The sequence below is a fragment of the Fukomys damarensis genome, unplaced genomic scaffold (assembly GCF_012274545.1).
Source record: "Fukomys damarensis isolate Sample0158 unplaced genomic scaffold, DMR_v1.0_HiC HiC_scaffold_4, whole genome shotgun sequence".
NCBI classification, from domain to species: domain Eukaryota; kingdom Metazoa; phylum Chordata; class Mammalia; order Rodentia; family Bathyergidae; genus Fukomys; species Fukomys damarensis.
This window is the reverse complement of record NW_022900916.1, coordinates 9987783-10011326: the sequence shown is the minus strand read 5'-3', so window position 1 is coordinate 10011326 and position 23544 is coordinate 9987783. Positions and strand designations below refer to the sequence as shown.

Below are 23544 nucleotides of genomic sequence, written 5' to 3'. Positions count from 1 at the left end.
AAAAAAAAAAAAAAAAAAAAAAAACCCTAATAAAAATTTTTAAAATAAAGAAAGTGAAAAACAAATCTGCTCAGGATCTAAGCATGCTTTGTGCCTCAAGATCCAGTCCAGCCAGTTGGCGTCCCGCAGCTGACGCAGTTCACACCGACTGTACTCTTTAGGACACTCCACCGGACAACCTCATAATTACACAAGTTCTGTTAGCAGTGCACTGTGAGCTACTAAGCCTCACCACTGGATCAGGAAGTAGTGAGCTACCTGCTACAGAAGACTCGGCAAAGGCACCCAGGCCCTGCCCTCAGTCAGGATGCGGAGGATAAGTGACAGAACTGCTCGCAGAGGGAATAGCCCGGGAGGCGGTCACGTGACCACGCCGCGGGGCAGGGGTGGAGTCGAGCGGCCAGACGCAGCCTGGTCGCCTAGCAACTGCCTGGGCGCTGTGCTATGGAGGCAGTGGAGAGCAGGGAGCTACAAGCGAGGGATTATTTGGAAAAACATCGGATTATGGAGCTGCTGAACCACCTCACCAGCGTCCTCCTCTTTGTTCGGCCTCGTAAGTATCTTGCCTGTTAATTAGTTTTGTCTCCAAAAGTTCGCCAGGATACCCCCTCCTCCACACTCACTGTGTCCGCAGCCCCAGGCTGCCGCGACCCCTTGGCTGTCAAGGAAGCCAGCACAGTGGAGCGACCCCTCTGTGCCAGCCGCTGGCCAGTTGCGGCCAGCTCAGGCTGGGGTGAGGGGCTGGGGCTGAGAGAGTGGCTCCCAGGCTGGCAGCCTGGCTCCTGCCCACCCCTTAGTACTGCGGGACTTTGGGCAAAACTCTGAACTTTATCCCTTCCTCTGGAGAATGGGGGCAATAATAAGAGGTGTTATGCCCGTGCTCTCCGCGATCAATGTAATCATTATGTGCTGCGAAAAGTTAAAAAAAAAAAGTAGTAGCCATCTTCCGGGAACGTGGGGAAGAATCAATAATATATAAATCAGCCTTGTACCTGCCAAGCAACAGGTGTTTCCAATGCAAACCTGGCTCACAGAGTTTTCAATTTAGTAAGGGAAATAAACTATTTTTCCCCACCCCCGGGAACTAAACAATTGGTAGGGTGAGCTAGAAGGATGTTCTTGAAAAGTTTTCCCTGACATTTTTATAAACCTGAATCCCTTTCAAAGTTTGAATCATTTCACACTTTTTGTTTGGTGTAGGATCAAGAAGTTATGTTAAGCTAGGTGTGGTGGTGCATAGCTGTAATCACACCACTCTAGGAGGTTGAACCAGGAAGATTGGAAGGTCCAGCCCAGCCCGGGCTACTTAACAACTTAATGATAACTTGACTGAAAAATTTAAAAGAAAAATTGTTTTAAAAAGATGGAGATGTAGCTTACTGAGAAGGCCCTGGATTTAATCCTCAGTATAACAAAACGAAACAAAACTAAGAAATTAGAATGGTTACATGGCTGTGTCCTCCCCAGGATGTGCAATCGGAACTTGCAGTCCCCACATGGAGTGCCCAAAATGCCAGCCTGATTGTATATTATACTGACTTCCGGTATTGCTCGAAGGAAGTTGATGTCATATGCCATCAGATTCCTTTTTTTTTTTTTTTCTGGTGGTCTTGTACATGCTAGGAAAGTATTCTACCACTAAGCTACAGCCCCAACCCTCTCTCCTTCCCTCTTTTTTCCTAGCCTTCCTGCCTCAGCCTATTGAGTAGCTGGGATTACAGATGTCATCAGATTCTTTTTTTTTTTTTTTTCTTTTTTCAGTACTGGGGATCGAACTCATGACCTTGCACTGGTGCCACTGAGCTAAATCCCTGGCCCCCCATCAGATTCTTGATCCGAGTAATATATGTTTTCTTCTCTCTGGAAATTTTTTAGGATTGTCTTTTTATTGCCTCCCTGGTGTTCTAAATATTTATCTGCCTTGGAGTAGTTTTGTTGTTTTAACTTTATTGTGCTAAGTACTGGTGGTTCTTTAAATTTTGTATATTGTTTTCTTTTAAGACTAGAAAATGTTCTTTCTTATTTCTTTCTTTCTAGAATTGTTAGTTGATTATTGGACATCTTGGCCTGATTCTTTAGTTTTCTTTACCTCTTGGTATGCTATAATTTTGATCAGAAGAATGCAATTTATGAATCTGCTGAAGATTATCTTGAAAATTTATTTTATTGAGAATTATTTTAATGTTCCCCATTAACTTACACCCTGACATTATTATTCCTTACAGTTCTTATACTTACTAATGGTTCTTAATGAGTAGGGTTTAACAACCAAACCAAGGATATTTTGAGTGGAAGTAGATGATAATTATGTCAGAAAATAATTAATAATTATGTCAGAAAACATAGTAAACTAGGACTGTCTCAGGGAAATTGGACATTTCATCATTTTAATTATAAAAACAAGTTAAAATTGAAAAGAACATCATAGCAGCTGATGGGTCAACTGAATAGAAAACTGACTTTTTCTTTTCTTTTTTTTTTTTTTTCCGTACTGGGGATTGAACTGGGGACCTTGCACTTTCAAGGCAGGTGGCATCACCACTGAGCTAAATTCCCAGCCCAGAAATTAACTGTTTTTATCCCCCACACTACAAAAAGAGAAAAGAAAAAATGTTTCGGGGTTTTCTGAGTCACTCCATAAATGTGCTTATCATACCTGCAGTAGTTGCTCGATAATATACTCCTTATGGCCTTTCAAACAGTTCTATTTTTAAGGAAAATGATATGTAATACATGATATAAAATATATAACATGATTCATGCATCATCAGATGTATAATTTGTATACTACATATGATATAGCGTGTATATATATGACTGCATATACTGTATAGATGTATGTAACAAGATAGGGCCTCATATATGATGTTGAAGCCATCTCAGTCTCCACACAGAATTGCATTTAGAAAAGCACAGTCATTCCATGATCAAGAGTAATTAGAAAGAGGGCTGGGGATTTAACTCAGTGGCACAGCACCCACCTGGCAAGTGTAAGGTCCTGTGTTCCAAATCGGTAACACAGCCCATCCAGCTCTTCTGTCTCCCATTTCCTTTTTCCCTTGCTTTTTACTCTTAGCTTTTCATATCAACCAATTTAGCATACTGACGATTTCTTGTTTTTCTTCCACACAAAAAGCCTTAAACCCATTTGGCAAAAACAAAAATCTCTTATAGAAGAATATACAGCAGGGGGAAAGAGAATCTAAACAGATAGTCAGAATTCTCCATAGCAGAAGAGGATATGGACAAGAAGTCAGGGACTAGTCACACATTAATAACATAAAAGCTGTCACATAAATAATTCAATTATCAATGTGAAAAGTTGAGATGCTGTTACCACACTTAACAACGTGAACTCTTGGAAACATCTTCCCAGACTTCAAAGGTGAGGCTGGGAAACTGCAGTGAGGAATTGTGTGCTTGGGTAGGAGGAGGGGAAGCTTAGGCTGGCTCAGAGCACGTGTACTATGCTTCTGGGCTTCCTGCCCAGCCCTGCAGCTGACAGAGGAAAGGGAACTTTCACTGCCTGCAGTGCTAGTCCGAAAGAGCATAACAAGTTGCTTGTCCTGTCCTAAAATGTCTTGAATTTGGTTCTTCTGCTGCTATTCCTATTTCTTAATATAAATGTGTCCTTTTACTCACCAGAGTATGGTTGATCCTTAGGAAGACCCGCTGTCTTTATCTTGTGACTTTGTGAAGTCCCTGGCATCATGACATGTGTTGCAGTTTGAAAACCTTCAAATTGTAGGGGGATTACAGAAAATAAAACAAGGCAGCTTACTTGAGCTATTACTATCGAGGAAACAGGCCCACAGCCTCACATTCTCAAGTCCTAAATTCTAAGACCTCTGGAACCCAGCAGATCTTCATAAGTCATTTAGTAGTAAAAGCTGGCCTGTCCTAAAGTCAGTCAGTAGGAAAACTTGGCTCTAGAAATACAGTCATACCGGGAACACAGTAGTTGGCTGGCCAGCCACTTCTCAGTGACAGGTCTATGGTAAGGGTAGAAGAAATATGGATTTTAAGGGAATGGTTGTAATAAAATTAGGAAAAAAAATCAAAGGAGGCATTTCTACTAGTTCTGATGGAGAGGTACTGCTGTGGGAATAGAAGGGTAAGATGAATTTGGGGGCTGCTGAGGAGACCCACCAGAGAACATCACAGCCGATTAGATTCGGCAATTAAAGGTGCACCCTGCATTTGAGTTGGCAGAATGTGGTAGTCTGTGAGCTCTAGCAGGCCATTGCCTGGATCCATACTGGCCACATGACCTTGGCTAAGTGATGGTTGTGAAGAATGAGCGAAGTAATCCGTAGAAATGCTCAACATAATGCCAGACTCACAGTAGGAGGTCAATAAATATTAGTTACGTTTTTCTTTTTGTGGTAGTGGTGGTGGTTTTGTTGGTTGTTTTTTGTTTGTTTGTTTGTTTGGTACCTGGGATCAAACTTGGGTCCTAGTGCTTGTGAGGCAGGCAGCAGAACCACTGAGCTAAATTGGTGGTAGTTTTGTTTTGTTGTTGTTTTGAGACAGCGTCTCACTATGTATCCCAGGCTGACCTCAAACTCAGTGATCCTCCTGCCTCAGCCTCTTTCCAGAGTCTGGGATTATAGGCAAGTGCCACCACACCTGGGTAAAGTAAATAGTTCTTTTTTGTTTTGAAAGGCATTTCTGTGTTTAATAGTGTTCCAGAATTTTAACTTACTAAACAAAATATATTCCAAGTGAACCTAAAAATTATGCTTTATAAACATAAAAGCACTTTTTTTGGTTCAATTCATCAGTTGTATCTGCAGATCTGCAGACAGGAAGACAAAACTGTGTATAAAGTAGTATTTCTTACCCAGCAATGGAAAGCAGCCCTTATGGAGTTACTTTTCAAAAGGCTTAGAAAAACCATTTCAAACCCACTGAGACTAACTTACAACTTGGTACTCACATTTAACCTAGTCTGTGACTCACTAATGCTGCAAAACAGGCTTTCTTCTAGACAGTGATTCCTTCATGTTAACTGGCTAATAACTGGGCACATTAGGGAAACAAGGGACCACCCATTGCTATCTCAGCATGAATCTTAAGTGCTTGCTGGGAACGTTCATTGGAAAGATTATTTCTAGAAGGTAAGTTTTGATTTGCTTTTGATTCAGAATTCTCCATCTCTGAAAAAGCCACACCTCCCTCTTGGAAACAAAGGAAACATCTCAGAGCACTTTGTAAGCTATGTGTGGCATGGAAAGGGAGGCTGACTGATACCCTTTACATTCTGTGTTCTAGAAGAAAAGAACTAGGTAAACAAACATTATTCCAGACTCTTCTGCCACCCAAAATGAATAAAACACGGTTCTTTTTTTACACAGTACTAGCCAAAGAAAACAAAAAATTAGATCTTCCAAGAGCAGTCTGGTGCTCAACACTATGCTTTTATGCTTGTGTGTTTTTAAACATAAAATAATGTTGTTTGAACAAAGGAGCTTTGTAGTTCTTTGGGGTTGTTTTTCTTCTTCTTCTTTGGTACTGTGGATCGAACTCAGGACCTTGTGCTTTCGAGGCAGGCATGGTGCCACTGAGCTAAATTTCTGGCTGTAGTTCTTTAAAGTGACAGTACTTAAAAAGTTTTAGGTAATAAATAGCTTGGATACTTCCAGTCCTGCTTCCAAGCATGAGCAACAGGGAACATGTTTTAGGCTATGAGGATGGACTGAGGCACCTGGAGCCACTGATGTCCTGCTCAGACCAATTCTAGTGTCATCCACACATGGCCACCAGTCAAAACTCATCAGTTTTCCTCTGCAAGTACTTTACGTGGAGTCCTGCCCTAGGCCGAGTCCCATATCTTCTTCAGCACCTCGTACTCCTTCTTGTTGGCCTGCTCGAGCCCCAGCTTCATGTTACAGTGTGTGAGGGCCTTGGACTCCTCCAGCACAACTGGATTACATGAAGCAACTCCTTGATAGGTGCAGGTCCCCCAACCAGGCCAAGGTCCCAGGCCCTCACACCTGCCGCGCCATTGACTTCTGCCACTGAGCAATAATTGCTTTGCAGAAGCTCCTCCCATAATCTTGGGAAACATAATGGTAGATCAGCTGTCTAAACTCTGTCTGGTATTTCTGAAACCAAGCCTTTTCATTAGCCCAGACCACATCACAGAGGCAGCACGCATGCTCCTTAGTCCTTACTCAGAGTTAAACTAAATGAAAGATTTCACCAGCTTTCTGATAGCCTTGGCTGTTTTACTGCTTTCTCTTCTCTGATCATCTGTGAGACACCATAGAATGTAAAGTTGAGATCCCAGTAGAGGTCAAAGGCAGTATGTCAAGCAGCACCAGATTGCAGTCGCTGGCAGTGACGGTGTTCAGAGCGCTCTGGACTGAGTTATTCTTTGGAGATTTTGTGGATCACCTGCTTGGCTCCTGAAGATAGTGTCTCTGTATCTGTAAGAACTCTGTTTGCTCACACTGAAATGAAACCACTTTTCAAAAGGCTGGTCTTCTGTCAACAAATTTCCTTTTCCCACCTGTCACTCCTGTAGCAGACATCCAATTGTCGGTTGTTCCAGTGGCCCTGAGGGCATCCATGAATGGAGATGTACCTAGCCCATTTGCCTGCACACCTATGGCTATGGCTGCAGTCACAGGGGCACTGGTGGGTGGAGGACTCAGGGCCCTCCCCATCCTGGCTTGTTCTGCACCAGGACCCAGTAAAGCTCCACAGGCTTCTCTGCTGCCACTTCTGGCACCCATGTCCTCTCGACCCTGCTATGTTCAGAAAGCCACCCACTCTGGTTCTGACTTTAACGGGACTCCTAGGTATATGACAATCTTGATTCCTCACCTTGCATGGTCCCTGTTCTGGACAGGGATGAGGCTGTGTTTTACCTGAACTTCTGTCTGGTCACAAGCAACATATTGGTTTTGGACTTGCAATCCCTGCCAATCATTAGTGCCTTAGGGGATGTCTTGGGGAAGTTGCCGTTGGTAGACCTGGAAATCTACTTGCAGGAAAAGTCCTATTCTCTGGGGTCAGTGTGTTCTTTCTGTTTCTCGGTGTGACACCTGTTGAAGTCGTGGATGTCCTAGCAGTTGACCAGGTGCCAAATCCTTGCTGTCATAGCCTTTCCACACTAGGTACTCTGTCTTCCTTTTGTCAACAACCTGAGCCAGTGGTGGAAATCCACATAATCTGTTTTACTCCTTTTCCAAGTATTCCCAAGCAACAGACAATCAGTAACCAGTACTATACTATACAAGGTAACCTACTTCCGATAGGAATCTCAGCCATTTTCTACCTTAGAATAATGACTCAGGGATGATATTGTGGTAATGTGAAAAAGCAGAGAGTCCTGATCTCTTAGACAGTCTTCAAATGTTCATTAATGGAACACAATTGCTGACTTTCTTCAAAATAATACAGGAAGACAGGGAAGTAGCTGAGGCTATGTTGAAATAAGATTGGCCATGAACTTTAACAACTAAGGTTAGTGGCTTTGGTCTACTTTTACAAACATATATGATTCTCCACAATAAGTAACTTTTTTAAAAAGAACTTTAAAAAAATGAGTAAAACCTAAGACTAAAATAAGATGACAGAGGGCTGGGGATTTAGCTCAATGGTTCCACTGCCTGCCTTGCAAGCTCAAGGACTCAAGTTAGTTTTCTAGTAACAACAACAACAACAAAAAATGCTTAAATGAAAGAGCCTTTTTGGTTTTCAATTCTATCTGTGAACTATATCACCTGGCCAGTTCTTTTGTTTACTGTCCAGGTGCAAGCCATGGGAGGTGGTTCATACCTGTAATCCCAGCACAAATGGAGAGTGAGGCAGGAGGATTTCAAGTTCACACCCAGCCTAGGCAATTTAGTGACACCGTCTTAAAATTTAAAAAAACAAACTGGTCTGAAGTTGGAATCCTTAGACTTTTGTATCCAGTCACCATATTCAATGTCTGGCATTTCCTGCTGTTAAGTTTCATCACAGGCAAGGCTTGTAACCCTAGTACTTAGTATAGTACCTTGAACATAGGTGTTTAGTAATTATTAAATGATCACTTCCATTGGGTATGGTGGCACAGCCCTGTAATCCCAGCACTTTCAAGAAGCTTGAGACGGGAAGATCTCTGCAGGTTCGAGACCAGCCTGTGCTACATAATGAGTTCAAAGATATCCTGACTATACAGCAAGAACTTGTCTCAAAAAACCAAAAACAACAGAAATGACTATTTCCATTTGGGATGTATTTTATTTTTATACCAGAATGAGTTGGAACTCTTCTTTTGCAGCAAAACCAAGAGAATATCTAATCTCTCTGTTGGAACGTCTGAGACTTGCTAAAGTCACTGGTGTTGCATTTCCTTTCTTCATGGATAACTCCAACATAGTGGCTATGTTTGACATGATGGACCCCTCGGGCAAAGGCACCATTACATTTGCACAGTATAAAGAAGGTCAGTGTCTTCCACGTGTTGAAGTCACAGCAGATGGTCACCCCATAACTTTCTCCAGCTGGAAACACTTTTCGCTTCATGAATGTTCATTTCTTCTCATTCTGACTTTTACAGCCCTTAAGAACCTGGGTCTGTGTATTGCAGATGAAGTTTTAAATGACGATGGACACATAATAACTCTGGATAAATTCAGGGATGATGTGTAAGTTTATTTTTTTAATGAATATTTTAGAAACATGGTATGGCTCTGAAGTATTACTAATACCACGGCAAAAGGTTCCTATCTTTTTAGAGAAACATTTCATTCCCTTGAAACGTTCAGCAACTAGAGTCCCCCTTTGGGAGGGAGAGGAAATGGAGTTAAATTTGTTCTTTTCTCAGTGGGAAACCTCAGCATCTCTCAAAGGATAAGGTGAAGAACCTGATCTCTAGAACTACCTGAAAAGTTCTGGACTCAATACACTGATGGGAAAGTCTGTATAAAATATACAGTATTAGGATGAATCTCAAATATTTCCTCAATATTACTGCCAAGTAAATGTTTATCAATAGTAGAGGTTATGTGCTGCCTAACAATTTTAGATTTGAGATACTACAAAATTAAAAGTTTTAACTAAGTGCTAAATCAGGAAAAACTGGAATAAAATTTGGTAGATGTGGAGAGCCTTGAGTTAATTTAGCTCAGTTTGTTTAAGTTTTACTCTCTGAGGATTTATTAATCAAGAAATCATTATTTAATACAACCCAATGCCAAGGAAAATTAGAAGATAAAAGTTAAGATTTTGTCTCACCTTCAATTATATAAATATTAAACAAAAATATGTAATTATAGTCCTTAGCACAGGGGCAGCATTAGGACTGTGGCCCTAAATGTTTCGTTTGAAGGAGAAAGGTTGCCACTCAACTAAATGGAACAAGGAAGTATTTTAAGTGGAAGAACATTTCTGTAGAGCCCTTTCTTAGCCACCATTTCTTAACATGTTTTCTTATAGAAAGACAGTGAACTCCTAACCTGGATACAAGAAACTGCATTCTTTTTTTCTTTTTGGTACCGGGAATCAAACTCAGGACCTTGTGTTTGTGAGGCTGGCCACAGAACTACTGAGCTACATCCCCGGCCTGAAACTCTGTATTCTTAAGTAGCTTAAAAAATTTTGTTGGCCATGTTTGGTTATCTATAATATTCCTTTAATTAGCACAGGAGTCTAAAAGTTGAATATAATTTATTTTTGCTTTTGTATTTCATTTCAACACACAAATGCACCATTATATTTGTAAATGGAATCTGAGTTTTCATAGTTTCTGAGTTTTCTGTTTTTTGATTTTCTTAGGAACATGAGGACTTGGAAAATATGGAAGGCATTTTAGTGACACCAAAAAATCCACACTAATAAATGATTCTGAAAAGTTTTCATTTGTCCAGTTTCATTAATTCACAACTTCATCATACAACTTGAAATCCAACTGCCTTTTTCTTTAAAAAAAAAAAAAAAGAAAGAAAACCCCAAAACCACCTTCTTCTGAAAGACCCATTATTTTCCCATGTTAGGCCAGTTTGTCCTCAAGTTAAGTAAAATCTCAACATCTCGTTGAGCCAATTTATAAATCCCAACTTCATTCAGTGCTGCCACGGCAGAAGGCTGACCGGAAGCTGTCCGCAACATGTCTCTCAGAAGCATTGCAGAGCCGATGTTCAAATTCAGAACAATGCAGGCTTCTTTCACACTGTGGAGGAGAGAGACATGGGGAAGAGGAAAGGTGGGGAGAGGGTGAAGGCAGGGTAGAAATGAGATCTCCATTATCCATAAAATCCATATTACACCAATTTCACGTAAAGAAACAGCTTTCCTGTGCTACTGGCCACATGTCCTGTGTAAAAACTATTTAGGGACGTATTATTTAGCTCCTTAAAGATGGTGACTACACAAATCTACAGTTTATCATTCCATGGGTTACAATGTCATAGTAGAATCACTGCTTTCAACCAGGTCATGGTTGTGCCTTACGTAATAGTTTGGTCTCCCTATTGTTCTCTGAACATGCAGTAGATACGCAATGCCCATTTTAAGATTTTATTTAATCCCCCCCCAAAAAAAATCCAACTCAGAGGCTATTCAAGGAGTCAGCCTTTTCTTACACTCTGACACATCAGTATTAATTGCAAAATATTAAGCTTACTGTTTAAAATAATTTTCTGGCCTCTTGCAATAGCGAGAAAATAAGGGGAAGAGATTCCGAGTCATATCAAACTGCAGCTGGACTGCTCCGCCTTCGTTGAAGTGATTAGCAAGAATGACCTAAAACCGAGAGCAATGCATGTGACAGTGGCTTTACTCTCCCTGGCCTCAAACCCACTCCACCTCACTCACTTCCTGATAAATGTACACATCCAGCTTCTCCACCAGCATCTGCCAGAACATTTTAAATAAGGAGAAGCACAGCTGCTGCTCCAGTTGCAGCAAACGGTCCCGTAACGTAAGCAAGAATGGGCAAGCCGAGCTGGACAGTGACATCACCGCCTGTTCCGCCTGGGATGGCAAGGACAGCCATCTAGGGAAAAAAAAAAAAATTCATTGCTGCCATAAAAGTTTTCATTACCTTCTATTTCTAGAGTTTTAACAAATCATTTTTGTTATACATCTGTAATTCCAGCACTTGGGAGGCTGTGCCAGGATCATTGTGAGTAAAAGGCCAGTCTGGACTACACAGACCCTTTCTCCAAAAAGTTTGTTTATTTAATTTTTTTGGGGGGTACTGGGGATCAAACTCAGGTCCTTGAGGTTGTGAGGCAGGCAGCAGAACCACTGAGCTAAATCCCTGGGCCCTGAAAAGTTTTTTTAAAAAGTATTTTGAATATGAGCAGAGAAGCAAGAGGATTGCAAGTTCAAGCCCAGCTTGGGGAACTTAGTGAGACCTTATCTCAAAGATAAGAGCTGGTGGGTAGCTCATTAGTATCTCACTTATCTAGCATGTGCAAGGTCCTGGGCTCAATCCCCAGCACCACAGGGGGAAAAAAATCCCCATGTTTTAATATATAACTTACTGATACAAACTTAAAATGTATTTTTAGCATTTAAGATATCAGCTAATTTCATGCTCTAATTTTCACAAAAACAACAGGGACTAATAACACTGCCAAACTGAGTATAGCACTCTGTGTGGCAGGGACCATACTGCTTGCAGGGAGTACACCTTCAGTGGGCCTAACACACCCTCAGGAATTATGGTAGCGCAGGAAGGTACATGACACAAACACATACAGGGTACCACAGGAGCACTTTACTTTGTAAAATGAGTGACAGGCTGGGCCTTGCAGCCCTGGGCATATACTGGTGCTCTATATTTACAGCCAGCTGAGGGCCAAATTGTTAGTTTACTCTGAGAATGTCCAGCATGGTGATACATGCCTGCAATACCAGTACTCAAGAGGCTGAGGCAGGAGGATCACTATGAATTTGAGGCCAGCCTGGGCTTTGTAGTGAGTTCAAGGCCAGCCTGAACTACACCGTGAGACCCTGTCTCAAATAAGCACATAAGTTAATAATAAAATTTAAAAAGAAAGGCCTTGGGATATAGCTCAGCGGTAGAGTACTTGCCTAGTGTGTGAGGCCCTGGATTCAACCCCTGGTTCTGACTAGACAACTTGGAAAATTCTGCATGGACCACCTTTTGACCCAGACTACACTGGCATTTGACTTAGATGGAAAGACACCTTTCTTTCTTGTACAGCTTTGCAGCTTCTTTAACTTCTCTAAAAGCGTGGTCTACTTGACGGGCCAGCATGTCGTGCTTTAAGCGCTCTAAGAGGTTGACCATGTCATCGAAGACGGAGCTTTCCATGGAGGCCAGCTGTCCCAGCTGCAGCTTGCTGAGCGCATCACTCTCTGCCAGCACCTCCAACGCTGCCTGCTGAAGCTGCAGGAAAAACTGAAAGAAAAATGTGTTATCATGGTCACTAACACACTCCTGTAACCAGGTGAATGGCTATGCGCTCACTGGTGTAGGTGTCAATGGTTCCAGCAAATCTATCACCACAATATGGAATGTTTTCATTACCACCACCACCCTCAAGCCTCCAAAAATCCTGCAGGCTTAGTCCACACCGCCCTGTGCAACCACTAATCTGTCTCTGGATTTGCCTATCCTAAGTATTTTGTGTGAATGGAATCATGTAATGGCTTACTTCATGTAGCATAATGTTTCAGGGTATGTCCATGTTGTGACATGAGTTAATATGTGTTTCATTTCTTTGTAAAAATATTCTATTACATAGCCATTCTAGATCAAGGAAGAGGCACTGTCCTTGTAAGATCACGGACAGACCTCATGGGCTGAGAGCTGCTGAGGGCCACATGTTCACAGCCTGCCTGCAGTGCAACCAGAAACGAACATCAACATGGCTGTGCCTGATTTAGTGCATTACCCACCCACCAGAATGAGGTTTCTGTCACCTCCCCCTGAAAAATCCCTAATTCTGAGTGAGGGTGGATATTTCAGGTTTGGTATAATCTGATAACAGCAGAGTGTCTGAAATGAATGGAAAGTGAACTCTGCCTGTTTTTTTCCCCCTAATTATGTGTTATATGAGCTTTTTAGAAATTTATTTATTTATTTTTGCAGTATAGGGAATTGAATCCAGAGTTTTCAAACCAAGCATTCCATTTATTTATTTGTTTGTTTATTTATTTATTTTCAAACTCAGGACCTTGCACTTGTGAGGAAGGTGTGGCGCCACTGAACGAAATCCCCAGACCTTTTTATTTGCTGTTTTGAGACAGGCTCTTGATGGGATTACAGGTGTGCATCACTATACCTAGCTTTCTGGCTTTTTTTATTTATTTATTTTTTTGAGACAGGGTCTCGATCTACAATCCAGACTGGCCTTGAACTCATGGTATGTAGCCCAGGCAGGCCTCAAACCTGCCATCCTCCTGCCTCAGCCTCCCAAGAGCTGGATTAGAGGTGTGCATCACCACGCCCAACAATTTTAATGATTTTCTTTTAAAACATTCATGAATTGAAGAACTGTGAAAATAATTAAAGGACTTTTGATGTTAAGACAATCAGCACCGACAGAACCATGCTAGGGCACAGAATTCATTCAGAATTTGAAGAGTCAACTCTGAAATTTGCTTAGTTTTCTCTGTTGACAAAGGACCCAGATAATTCAACGTCAGCTTTTAAATTTTCTAAGGGAAGGGATAATGCCTAATTCAATAGACTATGGCACTAAGTCGGGTAGTTAATGATGTTCCACAAATAATTTCAATCAAGCTAAAAGTCTGTTCCTGAATGAGTCTCTTCTTAGATCATCTGGCATAACAACAAGAATGACGTTTGTTTCAGACTATTGAAAAAGCTTAGCAGTGTGGGGGCTGAAAAAATAAAGTACTTACTGAAATTAGAAACACTTCACAGAAAAGTACAAAATGAATCAATGTATGCTGATTAGCTGACTTAACAAACACACTGATCATTATTCTATTAATTTTATGAAATAATTTTCCTTGCTCAGCAGAATGACAACACACATGTATTTTAGTTAACATTTTTACAGAAAAACCCTAATTAGCCAGGTAAAGTAACTCATGCCTGTGATGCCAGCACTGAGGAAAACTGAGGCAGGAGGATAACAAGTTCAGGTCCTACCTGGGCAAAACCCTGTCTCAAAAACTGCAAAGGGCTGGGGATGGAGCTTGGTGCAAAAGCTCCTAGGATAAACTGGTTGATAGCCACGTGGAGCATTTCGTCCTGAGTGTGGAAGGTGCTGCTGGAGCTAAAACCCGGGGCCTGGTGCTGCAAGGCAGAGCACTGCACCACAAAGCCACAAAACCAGCCATTAAATAATTTTTGTGGTTTTTGTTGTTGTTGTTTTGTTTTGTTTTTTGAGATAGGGTCTTGCTTTGTAGTTCAGGCTGGCCCTGAACTCACTATGTAGCCCAGACTGGCCTCAAACTCTCAGCAAACTTCCTGTCTCAGCCTCCCAAATGCTGGGATCACAGGCATTCATCACCATGCCTGGCTCCTAAAATGTTTTAAATTAATTCACTTATTAGTGATACTGTGAGTTGAAACCAGGGAGCACTAATCTACATCTTCAGCCTTTTATTTTCCTAATTAAATTTTGAGGCAAGGTCTCCAATCTTCCTTTTGCAGCCTCCTGAATAGTGGGGATTACAAATATAAGCCACCAGCCTTGGCCAATAACTGGTCATATTTTGAAGACAATCAATAGTTAGGGCTGGGCATGGTGGTATGTGCTATAATCCCAGCACTTGGGAGGCCAAGGCAGTAGGATGGCTCCAGGTTCAAGACCAGCCTGGGCTACATAGTGAGATCCAGTCTCCAAAAACAAAACAGTTATCAAATGTTATTCTTTCGTTTTCTAACTAAAGGTTGTGGGGGTTTTTTGTTTGTTTGTTTTGTCTTGGGGTATTTGCTGGGGATCAAACCTAGATCCTCAAGCACGCAAGGCAAGTGCTCTATTACTGAGCTATTTTTATCCCTGTTCGTCCAATGATCAAATTCATTAAAACATCAGCATTAAGATGGGCATAATCCCAGTACTCTAGGAGGCTGGGGCAGGAGGTTCAGAAGTTCTGTCCCAGCTTGGGCAATAGCAACTTAGTGAGACCCTATCTTAAAATTTAAAAATTTTTAGGGATGAAGGGAGGGCAGGGACAAGGAAAAAATGAGAGCCAAGACCTGTCATGTAGAGGTACAAGATCCCAACAATGAATGTAACTGTACTGTATCCCTAAAATGTACCAATAAACTTAAAGCTGAAAAAAAAATTTTTTTTAATTTTTAAAATGCTGGTATATAGCTCAGAACTGAATTCAGGCCCTGAGTTCAATCCTGAGAACCACTAGATAGATAAATAAATAAATATCAGTATTATTTAACTATTTGATATTTGCCTAAGAAAGTGTCCCGTTTGGCATCATGGTGATTCTGTCTAACATGCATTATTTTTGTTTGCAATAAACACTTCAAAAGGCATGCCAGCACCAAATCCCTACTCCATTCCTTACTGTACAAGCACAAGACTCACAATGTTGTCAGCCCAGTCTGCGAGCACCACCGAGACGTAATTCACAGCATTGAGGATTGCACAGTACCGAAAGCCCAGTGGGGCCCTGGTCTCCTCCTTCATCACCTGTGTCAACCGTATCCTGAAGTCATCCACCAGGTCCTTCTGTAACTCCAGGAACTGCAGCTTCCGGGAGGCTGCAGGGAGGTTTTTATACCTGTCTGTGGAGAAAGCGAATGCAACACAAGGCTTTTGGGTAGCATCCGTGACAGTTACAGGTTTCCCCAACTAATCTGTTTTGCTTCCTTTGTCAAAAAGATCAACTGACCATTTGAGTATGAGTTTATTTATTTATTTATCTATTTATTTATTTATTTTTAGTACCTGAGATCAAACTCAGGACCGTGTACTTGCAAGGCCTGTGGTGGAACCACTGTGCTAAATCCCCAGCCCAAGTATGAGTTTTTCTAAGCTCTAAGGATATGAATTTCACAAGTCTGTCCAGACTCTTCAATCAGTCCACCTAAGAGTGGTGCATTTTACTGTATGTAAATTGTGCCTAAAGTTTTTTTTCAAGTTTTGATTAAAAAGATATATGAGGACATTATATTTAAAAACAGCTGTTCCTTTAACAAGTAAATGGCATTTTTTTAAATAAAGGAAAGATTAAATAAGATACATATTTAAGGATTGACAGGTAACCTGATATCTGAAATGTTTTAAAATACTCCAGGGGAAGCAGGACATGGTGGCTTATGGCTATAATCCCAGCATTCTTGGAGGCTGAGGCAGAAGGAATGCAGTTTTGAGCCCAGGATGATAAAGTAGACTTAGAAAGACTCTATCTCAAAATAAAAAACATGTAAAAGAGCTGGGAGTGTAACTCAATGCAAAGGCCTTGTGTTCAATCCCAAAAGCGCACACACACACGCACACACACACACACACACACACACACACACACAAAATACAGAGGGAGAAAAAAATATGAAACAGAATAGAAAATTGTTTGGAACTTTGGTAATGGCTAACTGAGAGTCTGTTTTATTATCCTACTTAATGTTTAGAAATCTTAAAAAGATTTTACCCTGCCTGGATGAATGTAAAGAAATGATCAGAAAAAAAGAGAACTGCATGCTAAAAAAGTTTTTAAAAGACACAAGTTTAGGGCCAGGGATTTAGCTCAGCGGTTTGGTGGCCTGCCTTGCAAGTGCAAGGACCTATGTTCAATCCCCGGTACCAAAAAAAAAAAAAAAAAAAAAAGACACAAGTTTAAAACTTTTAGAGCATCAGTGATTCTGCACAGATCCCAGGGAGCAGCGGTATCATCCAGACTGGTGCATCTGCAGGCAAATCCAAGCCAGAGATCTGCCCTGACCCCAGAAGCTGAGGAACACCCACCCAGCCCAGGGCCCACCTAGAAAAGAACTACACAGGCACACAAGTAAAAGCCAGAGGCTCGCCCCTATACGATTAATAAGTGCGTGGAGACCCTAGCCAGAAGCCTGCGCAGACAATGGGAACTGGGAAGCACAGCCCCCAGCCAAAGGCCCTCCCAGAAAAAACGTACATAGAGGCCCCCAGCAAGAGGCACACCTAGATACCATCCCAAGTGTGCTCAGAGCCCAGCCAGAAGCCTGCCCAGACAACGGGTGAGCTCAGGGATCCAGAAGGCCACCATTCTGAAGCCAAGAATTGGTGTACTAGAGAGCAGCAGAGAAAAGGCTGCTCAGTGGCTTGCGGAGAATTGAAGACTACTGGGTGAGCAAAAAGTTACCTCAACGAAAGCTCAGGAGGCTGCATCTGTTGAAATGAGAAGACACATAAACAAGTCCCAAAACCAGACTTCCAGATCACCTAAGGCAAATCCAAAGGGAAATAAGATGGAACAATCTTGATACTCAACCACCTGGACTCCCTGAACTGGCAACAAAAGAGGATCTGTGAAAAATGAAATCAGAAATAATTTCTCAGATAACAGCAGAGATTGTGCCCATAGTGCAGACATGATTAATTTAAAGCAGACACAGATTAAAAGGCGGGGGCAGAGATTTAGCTCAGTGGTTCTGGTTCCTGCCTTGCAAGTACAAGGACCCAAGTTCAACCCCTGCAGGGTAAAAAACAAAAATTAAAATATTTAAAAAATAAAAAATAGAGGAGCTGAGGAACATGATGGAATCCCAACATAGTAAACAATTGAAATCCACAAAACAGATGCAAGTAGATTTCCAGGAGATTAAAAACCCCACTGAAAGTTTATGTAGCAGAATGAGCCAATGCAAAGACATAATTTCAGGTATAGAAGATAGGATTGCAATTAGTGACCAGGAAAATAAAAATTTCTTAAAAATAGGGACCACAAGAAATCAATCCAGCAGCTGCTAGACGATGCAAAGGAAAATAACATAAGCCTGATCAAAGTCAATGAAGCAATGGAAGAGAGTACAGATGATATAAAAACACTGATTACAGAAGTAATGGCAGAAAACATCTAAAGTAGAAGACGATGACATACAGAAAAATGAGGCATATAGGACTCCAACTAGCCATGATAAAAAAAATCTATACATAAGCATATAATAGTTAAGATTCCTGAAACCCAATGAAAGAACAAAATTCTATAAGCAGTTAGAGAAAAGAAACAAATCACATACAAAGGAAGCCTATCAGAATCACAGCAGACTTCTCAACGCAAACCCAGAAGGGAAGAAGAGTTTAGAATGATGTATTTCAAGCCCTAAAGGAAAATAGCCTCCAACCTAGACTGATACACTTTGCATAACTATCTTTCAATATTGATGGAGAAATAAGATACTTTCATGACAAAGGGCACCTTAGGAACTTCATGAATACCAAGCCAGCACTCCAAAATATTTTAAACAATATCATAGGAAAAGACAACGAGGATCACAGCCCCAGGAAGCCCAGCAGAATGAATCCATTAGGCACAACAAGAAATTAAACACAAAGGGGGAGAATCCAACAAAGAGAAAAAGTCATGACAAGAATAAGTCGGTACATAAAAGTTATAACCATCAATGGTAATGTTCTCAATTCACCAATCAAAAGAACTAGACTGGCAGAATGGTGCAACAAGCAAGATCCAACAACATGTTGCATAAAAGAAACACACAAGTCAGATGGTCTTTTTTTTTTTTTTTTTTAGGTACCAAGGATCAAAGTCAGGACCTTGTGCTTGTGAGGTGGGAGGTGGAACCACTGAGCTAAATCCTTGGCCCCAAAACACACTTAATTCAAAAAGAGACTCACAGAATGAAAGTTAAAGGGTGGAAAATGATACTCCATGCAACAGGATCCCCCCACCCAAAAAAAGCAGAAGTAGCTATCCTCTTTGCAGATCAAGTGGATTTCAAACCCAATACTGATTAAGAGAGACAAAAAAGGACACTACATCCTTCTGGTGATCTTTTTTTTTTTTTTGGTACTGGAAATCAATCTCTGGTCCTTGTGCTTGTGAGGCAGGCGGTAGAACAACTGAGCTAAATCCCTGGCTCCAAGGACACTACATCCTTGTAAAGGGAACAATCCAAGAGGAATAGATGACACTCATAAATATATATGCACCAAACACTAGTGAACCCAACTATATAAAACAAATACTAATGGACATGAAAAATCAAATAAGCACTAATACAATAGTAGTGGGGGGCCCAATATCCCACTGTCACAAATAGATCAACTAGACACTAAACAATGAAATACTAGAACTGAAACTCTTGAACAAATGTTTACAGATGTTTACAGAGTGCTCCACCCCACAAAATCAGAATACACATTCTTTTCAGCTGCACATGGGTCATTCTCCAAAACAGACCACATACTCACTCATAGAACATATCTAAGTAAGTGCAAAAGAACTGAAGTGATCACCTGTATATTATCAGACTATAGTGTGATGAAAATGGAGATAAATAGCAAAAGAAACTGAAAGAATTTCATAAACACATGGAAATTGAACAACACAGTTCTGAATAACCAAAGGGTGACAGAAGAAATTAAAGAAGAAATCAGACAGTTCCTACAATTAAATGACAACGACAATACAACATACTGGAATCTACGGGACACAATGAAAGCAGTCTTATGAGGGAAATTCATAGCAGTGAATACTCCTATTAGGAAAACAGAGTGAGTGCAATTAAATAACCTGATGCCAAACCTCAAGCTTCTAGAAGAAGAAGGGCAGGACAAAGTCAAAGCTCATACAAGGGAGGAAATTATAAAGATCAGAGGAGAAATCAATGCAATGGAGACTAAAAGAATGATTCAAAAAATCAATGAGGCCAAGAGTTGGTTCTTCAAAAGAATAAACAAAATTGACAAACCCTTAGCCAACCTTATCAAAGGAAAGAAAAGGCCCAAATCCATACAATTAAGAATGAAAAGGGTGAAATTACAATGGACCCAGCAGAAATCCAGAGGACCATTAATACTTACCTTGAGAACCTATATGCCAATAAGATGGAAAATACCAAAGAAACAGACAGATTACTAGATTTGTATGAATTACCAAAGTTGAACAAAGATGACCTAAAAATCCATGACATTGAAAATATAATTAAAAACTTACCAACTAAGAAAAGCCCAGGCCCTGATGGCTTCACTGCTAAATTCTATAAGACATTTAGAGAGGAATTACTGCCACTATTGTTTAAATTCTTCAGTGAAATTGAAAAGGAAGCAATACTCCCAAATTCATTCCTGGAACCAAGCATCACCTTGATCCCCAAAGCAGAGAAAGACCCATCCAATAAAGAGAACTATAGGCCAACCTTACTAATGCAAAAATCCTTAATAAGATACTGGCAAATAGAATGCAGAAGTTCATCAAGAAGATCATACACCCTGACCAAGTGGGATTCATCCCAGGGATGCAGGAATTGTTCAACATATGCAAATCAATAATGTAATACACTACATTAATAGAGCCAAGGACAAAAAACATATGATCATCTCAATAGATGCAGAGAAAGCATTTGACAAAATCTAATACCCATTCATGATAAAAACTCTACAGAAAATTGGAATAGATGGTCTTTATCTCAACCTGATAAAAGCCACTATGAAAAACTAACATCCAATATCATACTAAATGGTCAAAAACTGAAATCTTTCACACTAAAATCAGGAACAAGACAAGGATGTCCATTATCCCCATTCCTGTCCAACACAGTTTTGGAAACATTAACCACAGCAATAGACAAGAGAAAGAAATAAAAGGAATAAAGATAGGAAATGAAGAAGTCAAATTATCATTATTTGCAGATGACATGATACTCTACATAGAAGACCACAAGAATTCCACCAAAAGTCTTCTAGACTTCATAACCAAATTCAGTAAAGTAGCTGGATACGAGGTCAACACACAAAAATCAACAGCTTTCCTGTACACGAAAAACAGAGTCACTGAGAGAGAAATGGGGCAATCAGTTCCTTTCACAATAGCATCCAAACAACTGAAATACCTAGGAATCCACCTAACAAAAGAAATCAAAGACCTCTACTCTGAAAACCACAGCACTCTGAAAAAAGAGACTGAAGAAGATATCAGAAAATGAAAAGACACCCCTTGCTCCTGGGTGGGAAGAATCAACATAGTGAAAATGGCCATACTTCCAAAACTGCTATATAGATTCAATGCAACCTCAATTGAAATTCCAGCATCATACTTCACAGACCTTGAGAAAACAATCCAAAAATTCATTTGGAACAAGAAGAGACATAGAAGGCAATACAGACAAGGTAGGGGATATCACAATCCCCAACTTGAAACTATACTACAAAGCTACTGTGATAAGAACAGCATGGTACAGGCAAAGAAACAGACCTGAGAACCAGTGGAACAGATTAGAAGATTCAGAAACAACTCTAGACATACTCAGCCACCTCATCTTTGACAAAGGAGCCAGATACCCTCACTGGAGTAAAGATACCCTCTTTAATAAATGGTGCTAGAAAAACTGGGTTTCAACTTGCCAAAGATTAAAACTAGACCTATATCTCTCACTATACACTAAACTAAAATTGAAATGTATTAAAGATCTAAATATTAAAACAGATACTAAACTGGCTGGAATAGAGGTTAGGTAGAACTCTTAAAGACACTGGTGTAAGAAAAGAGTGTATGAACAGAACCTCAGCTGTACATGAACCAGTGCAAACAATTAACAGATAGGATGTCTTATTAAAAAGCTTCTGCACAGCAAGAGAAACCAACAGTGTGAAGAGACAACCCACAATGTGGGAAAAAATTTTCACCAGTTGTTCCTCAGACAAAGGTCTACTATCTAGAATATATAAAGAACTTAAAAAATCAGACCTCCCAAATTTAAAGACCCAATCCAAAACGGGCATCTGAAATGAACAGACATTTATCAAAGAAGTAAAAGTAGCAAATAAACATATGAAAAAATGTTCAACATCACTGGTCATTCGAAAGATGCAGATGAAAACAACGCTGAGATTCTACCTCATCCCAGAAAGAATGGCTGCTATCATAAAATCAACCAACAACAAATGCTGGTGGGGTTGTGGGAAAAGAGGAACACTGCTCCACTGCTGGTGGGAGTGTAGATTGGTGCAATCACTGTGGAAATCAGTATGGAGATACCTCAAAGAACTAGGATTGAAAGTCCCATTTGACCCAGCTAGACCCTTGCTGGGTATCTTCCCTTAAGAATGAAAAGAATCATACCACACTGATTGCCTAATCCCTGGAGTTCAATGCTAGCCTTGGCAATATAGCAATGCCCTGTCTCTTAAGAAATAAATAAAACGGGATGGGGAAGTAGCTCAGTGGGACCATACCTGCCTGGCAATTGTAAGGTCCAGTACCCCACACACACACACACACACACACACACACACACACACACACAAAAGAAAAATTGTTGGTTAGTCATCACTTACTGAAGAACCCTGTAAAGCTGAATGGCAAAAAGACAAACAAAACACAAAGGACAATAAATAAAACAGAAAAAGAAAAAATACAAAAAAAAAAAACCAAAAAAACTTGAGTGGCAAGAGAGTTCAGGTAATACAACTAAACTCTGACTTGTTTTTATGTAACCATTCAGAAAATTATCCTTCATCTATTCCAATGTTTAAGTCCTAACTTATATTACTAAAAACCCAGGGCCAGGGATTTAGCTCAGTGGTGCCCCAACTGCCTGGCAAGCACAAGGTTCTAAATTTGATTCCTGGTACCAAAAAATAAATAAATGAATAAATCCAAATACATCATGAGCTAGACTCCTACTAAAATAGCAGCTGAATTTGAAGATATGATAATAACCACAGCATACTAACTTTTATGAACTACTAGGAAAAGTACCTAGTGAAAAGTCAGTATTTCATTTATTTATTTATTTTTGGTACTGGGGATTAAACTTGGGACCTTGCACTTGTGAGGCAGGCAGCGGCACCGCTGAGCTAAATCCCTGGGCCAACAGTCAGTATTTTAAAACAAAGTCCTATTTTTTTTTCCAAGACAGGGCTCACTGTGTTCCTTCCATAGGCTGGTCTCCAGGCACAGTCCTCCCACCTGACTTCCAGAGTAGCTGGGATTTCACTCTGAGCCACCATGCCTGCTCAGAGGCAGATCGATTCTGTTTATTTTTGGTTTTTTGTTTTTTGAGCTAGGGTCCCACTGTGTAGTTCAGAACTCACTATGTAGCCTAGACTGGCCCAAACACACAGCAATCTTCCTGCCTCAGCCTACCGAGTGCTGGCATTACGGGCATGTGCTATCACGCCGAGTCAAAGGCATATCCTTAGCAACTGATAATTACCAGTTATAACCAAGAGTAGAGTCATAAAAGTCTCTGCACAATCTGGAACTTTCATTTCATCCACATCAGTGATATCCTTATACTGGGATACCCAGGCCGCCTCTGATGAAAGCATCGAGTCCATTTTTTGAAGAGCAACTGATATGAAGAAAAAAGGATGTCCATTAAAGAGCTGTAGTCATTCCTAATTTTCAACTCACTGTTTGTTAGGAATAATGATTTTTTTTGTACCAGGGTTTGAACTCGGGACCTTGCACTTG

The 23544-nt window shown here is 40.6% G+C and overlaps 2 protein-coding genes across 2 annotated transcripts in view; one reads left to right on the top strand and one right to left on the bottom strand.

The window, feature by feature from the left end:
- Positions 1 to 395: 395 nt before the first annotated feature.
- On the top strand, positions 396 to 9840 carry Efcab10 (EF-hand calcium binding domain 10). Its single transcript, XM_010634028.3, has 4 exons — positions 396 to 553; positions 8276 to 8440; positions 8555 to 8642; positions 9772 to 9840. Exons 1-4 carry the CDS (start codon positions 445 to 447, stop codon positions 9806 to 9808), a joined length of 399 nt encoding a protein of 132 aa, XP_010632330.1. The 5' UTR covers positions 396 to 444; the 3' UTR covers positions 9809 to 9840.
- The window catches only part of Rint1 (RAD50 interactor 1), a 31297-nt gene continuing 17049 nt past the window's right edge, over positions 9297 to 23544 (bottom strand). Inside the window, exons 10-15 of the mRNA XM_010634029.3 lie at positions 23285 to 23422; positions 15495 to 15694; positions 12153 to 12367; positions 10810 to 10990; positions 10619 to 10737; positions 9297 to 10165 (exon numbers count right to left, since the gene is read on the bottom strand). Of these exons, the coding sequence (XP_010632331.1) occupies positions 9973 to 10165; positions 10619 to 10737; positions 10810 to 10990; positions 12153 to 12367; positions 15495 to 15694; positions 23285 to 23422 (1046 nt within the window). The 3' untranslated portion in view covers positions 9297 to 9972. The remainder of the gene's footprint in view (positions 10166 to 10618; positions 10738 to 10809; positions 10991 to 12152; positions 12368 to 15494; positions 15695 to 23284; positions 23423 to 23544) is intronic.